Consider the following 3,192-nt stretch of genomic DNA (forward strand, 5'->3'; position numbering starts at 1 on the left):
TTTCTTTTTTCTCTTTTTTTTTTAACTGGAAGAGCTATTAGATGGTTTCCTTGATAAGATCCTTATTAACAAATCCCTTGGCAATTAAGCGAATCTGGCAACTGAAAGCTGATTCCTTGTCCATCTAGTTTGCATAGTTTATTGCATGAACTACCTAGTTTGAGCTGCACTTAAACACACAAACAAGAAACAACCCCACAAGTAATTGCAGTTTCAGCATAAGCTTTATTCTCTATTATAGATGTGTATAGAAGTGTAAGGAGAAGTTTCCACTAGTTTTAGAAAGGATTCATACAGCCTTCAAACACGTCATTTAGAATAATCACTATATTTACTAAGGAAAAGAGATAAAATAAGAAAATAACCCTACATGTCAGCCTGTGATTAACCTTGCCTTTTATTTGTGGCTTGAGATCTTGTGTTCTTCCTTAGAAGATAATCTGTTCCAATGTCTGTCAGAGCAAAGTCCTCAGGTTCACATACTTCTTTCTTCTTTAAAGTTGTGAAATCAGTAATAATTTCATTTTAAATTAAAATTTAAAACAAATTAGGTCATCAAGTGCTGTCTCTGTCCTTCATCTAGCCTTAGTTTTTCATTTGAGTTTCTAAAAAGACAAAAGATAAGGTTATTTTGATAGTCTTAATATTTTTTCTGAAAATCCTGTTTTGATAATCTGTCTAAAAGTTCTACAAGTGCTCAACTGAAGGCAGAAGGTAAGGTGACTTTCACATACTTACATCGTGTAAGGGCACATATGCATAAGACGGTCTTATTTGTATAACGGCCATAGAAGTAGCCCTTCAGAAGAAATTCAGAGGAAAATGGAGAGAGAAGCTTGGGGGAAGTCTTAAGAGCCTGAAAGCAGGGTGAAAGCGGAAGCATGAAATGATTTGTAGTTGGAATATGTAACGCAGCTATTAAGACTGACATAAACATTAAAACAAGATTCAGAAAGATCAACTTAACATGGGTGAGTGCAAATAAAGTATGACAGGCTGTAAATGTAAAAACCAGATAGCTTGGGGTGGGAGTTGGTCATTAGAACTTTAGTTACCAGTGAATCAGCTAGAACTATCTTAGTGACAATAAAGTTTTTACTACTTTTCACCATGAAAATTGTGAAGGTCTTAGCTGAGAAAACAGGGAAATGATGGGATTTCAGGGCAAGGGGAAGAAAAAAGATTGGTAGTGTAAGGAAAGGAAGCCTTCCCCTTCTGCCCAATATACTTCAATGTGATTCTTCAAAGGTCAACTAGCAGTTTCTGAACATCAGATACTTCAGTGGTTCTCTTAGTGGTAACTTAGTCCCAATCACTTCTGAAATGCTGCTCTGAATGTCTTGCATGACAAATGCAAGAGTTGTTTGGTTTGTGGTGTTGGTGTTTTTGTTTGGTGGTTTGCTTGTTTTGGTTTTGTGTTGTGTGTGTTTTGGTTTTTTTTAAAGCTCAGCTTTTATGAGTTGGTTGTCAGTACCTTTAGCATTCTCTTCAAGCATGTCCCCTAGAATCTTCTCCAGTGCTTGTCCATATTCTTGATACTCTTCTTCTGTTATCTTGACACCGATTTCAAAGGGAACATGAAACTATAAAAACATTAAAAGACAGAGTTTAACAGACAAGTTCTGGACGAGGACACTGCAAGTTAATTTTATTCATGGAAATGATGATAAGCAAGAGGTATAAAAAGTTATTCCATCTATTCGCTTATTGGTGCTGAGACATGTAATCAAAATCTCAGAAACAGGGTGTATAGCTACTGCAGACCAAACTGCACAATAAACTCGAGAAAAGAAAACTTTACAAGAAACTCACATTACTGTATGTTAGTTCTGAAATGTAAGTGAATCCTAAATAGGAGATTGTGATCTGAATTACTGCAGCTAATTTTAAATAATTTCATACCATCATTGCTGGCAGTTTTCATGTGCCCTTTCCTACTTGCCTTTCAAGTTAAAAATGATTGTAGTTTTAATTTGTACTGCTGCCTGTGACAAAAATTGTATTACCCAACCCTACCCCTTAAATTTGTATGTGAACAAGAAGAAAAAACACAGACCTTAATTTCAATACTGTTACTGTCATCTTCTGCCCCTGCTTCATCTGTATCCCAAAAGCCTTCTGTGCCTCGACGATGTAATTGTGCTGTGGGTTTTTTTGGATCCTTTTGTTGCTAGAAAGCAAGGAAAATAACATCTATATATTCTTTCCATAATCAAACTAGGCTGTAGTGGGGAAATTAGAACCCATAATTAACACAGATGCAGGAAATTAGCTGAAGGCATTATACACTTATGTATATATGATATGTAGGTCTATAATAATTTTACTACTGTTGCTGCATGCACTTTAACAGGAATTTGGTTGAAGGGTTCCTTAAAGAACAAACACCTTACAGTTAATTTTCAAAAAAGATGCCAACAAATTATTTAAATGAATGCTTTCTCTTGGTTTTTTTTTTCAGATTATTAATTCTTAGTGGCTGAGACTAGATACATATTCTCATAGCATGAATACAATGCTAATGGTTTGTTACAGAAGTACAGGAATAACTCCTTCCTCTTCCAGAAAATAAATCTTTTAAAAGCTTCTCTGAATGCTGTAAAGAATATTGGTTTTAAGGACTTATAGAGGAGAATAATCTTAAAGTATTTTTCTGAATTTTTTTTACCTGTATTTTTTTATATTCAGGGCTTAAAAAACTAGAGCCAGCCAGAGTAGTTTCTGTCCAGAGGATGCTGAAAAGAATAATTCCCATCAGAGTACCTCTGAGAAACATGATTATCTTCGTGAGGCAGGGTGTCAAACCTGAAAGCACAGGTTGAAAAATTAAACATATTTTACAATTTCTGTATTTATTTGAATCCAGATCCAGTTAAAATCTTTCTCCTGACTTGAATGACTTGAAACTATTTCTAAGGATGGATGTATAAAACAAACGTAATTTTTATATGCTAAAGGTAAAAATACCCTGTCCAAAAGAGATTATTGCTTACAGTGTTTTCTTTTACAACTTAGATGTAGTAACTGGAACAGACAGGTTAGTGGAGAGGAATTACATAGAAAAACCAGCAAAAGCTGAAAATTCTCTGAAACTTTACCTGGTTAGTTTCGTGGCTTCACTAAACAGCTGTTTTCTGAAGCACTTTATATATGGAGCGCAATATTTGTTCTGTGCTACAGTATTGCTGGAAA

General features: G+C 34.8%; 1 protein-coding gene across 1 annotated transcript; it reads right to left on the reverse strand.

The window, feature by feature from the left end:
• Nucleotides 1-585: 585 nt before the first annotated feature.
• GHRL (ghrelin and obestatin prepropeptide) lies at nucleotides 586-2,776 on the reverse strand. The gene is made up of 4 exons (XM_009818599.2): nucleotides 2,669-2,776; nucleotides 2,057-2,170; nucleotides 1,475-1,583; nucleotides 586-605 (listed from the first exon to the last, which is right to left on the reverse strand). Exons 1-4 carry the CDS (start codon nucleotides 2,774-2,776, stop codon nucleotides 586-588), a joined length of 351 nt encoding a protein of 116 aa, XP_009816901.1.
• Nucleotides 2,777-3,192: the final 416 nt, after the last annotated feature.

Source organism: Gavia stellata, chromosome 12 (genome assembly GCF_030936135.1).
Source record: "Gavia stellata isolate bGavSte3 chromosome 12, bGavSte3.hap2, whole genome shotgun sequence".
NCBI lineage: Eukaryota > Metazoa > Chordata > Aves > Gaviiformes > Gaviidae > Gavia > Gavia stellata.

Excerpts from the sequence above, each read along its gene's own strand:
- GHRL (XM_009818599.2), bottom strand. The coding sequence starts at position 2,776 with ATGTTTCTCAGAGGTACTCTGATGGGAATTATTCTTTTCAGCATCCTC. Across the intron at positions 2,171-2,668 it reads CTGAATATAAAAAAATACAG|CAACAAAAGGATCCAAAAAA; the intron begins GTAAAAAAAATT and ends CTTGCTTTCTAG. Across the intron at positions 1,584-2,056 it reads GTAACAGTATTGAAATTAAG|TTTCATGTTCCCTTTGAAAT; the intron begins GTCTGTGTTTTT and ends ATGTTTTTATAG.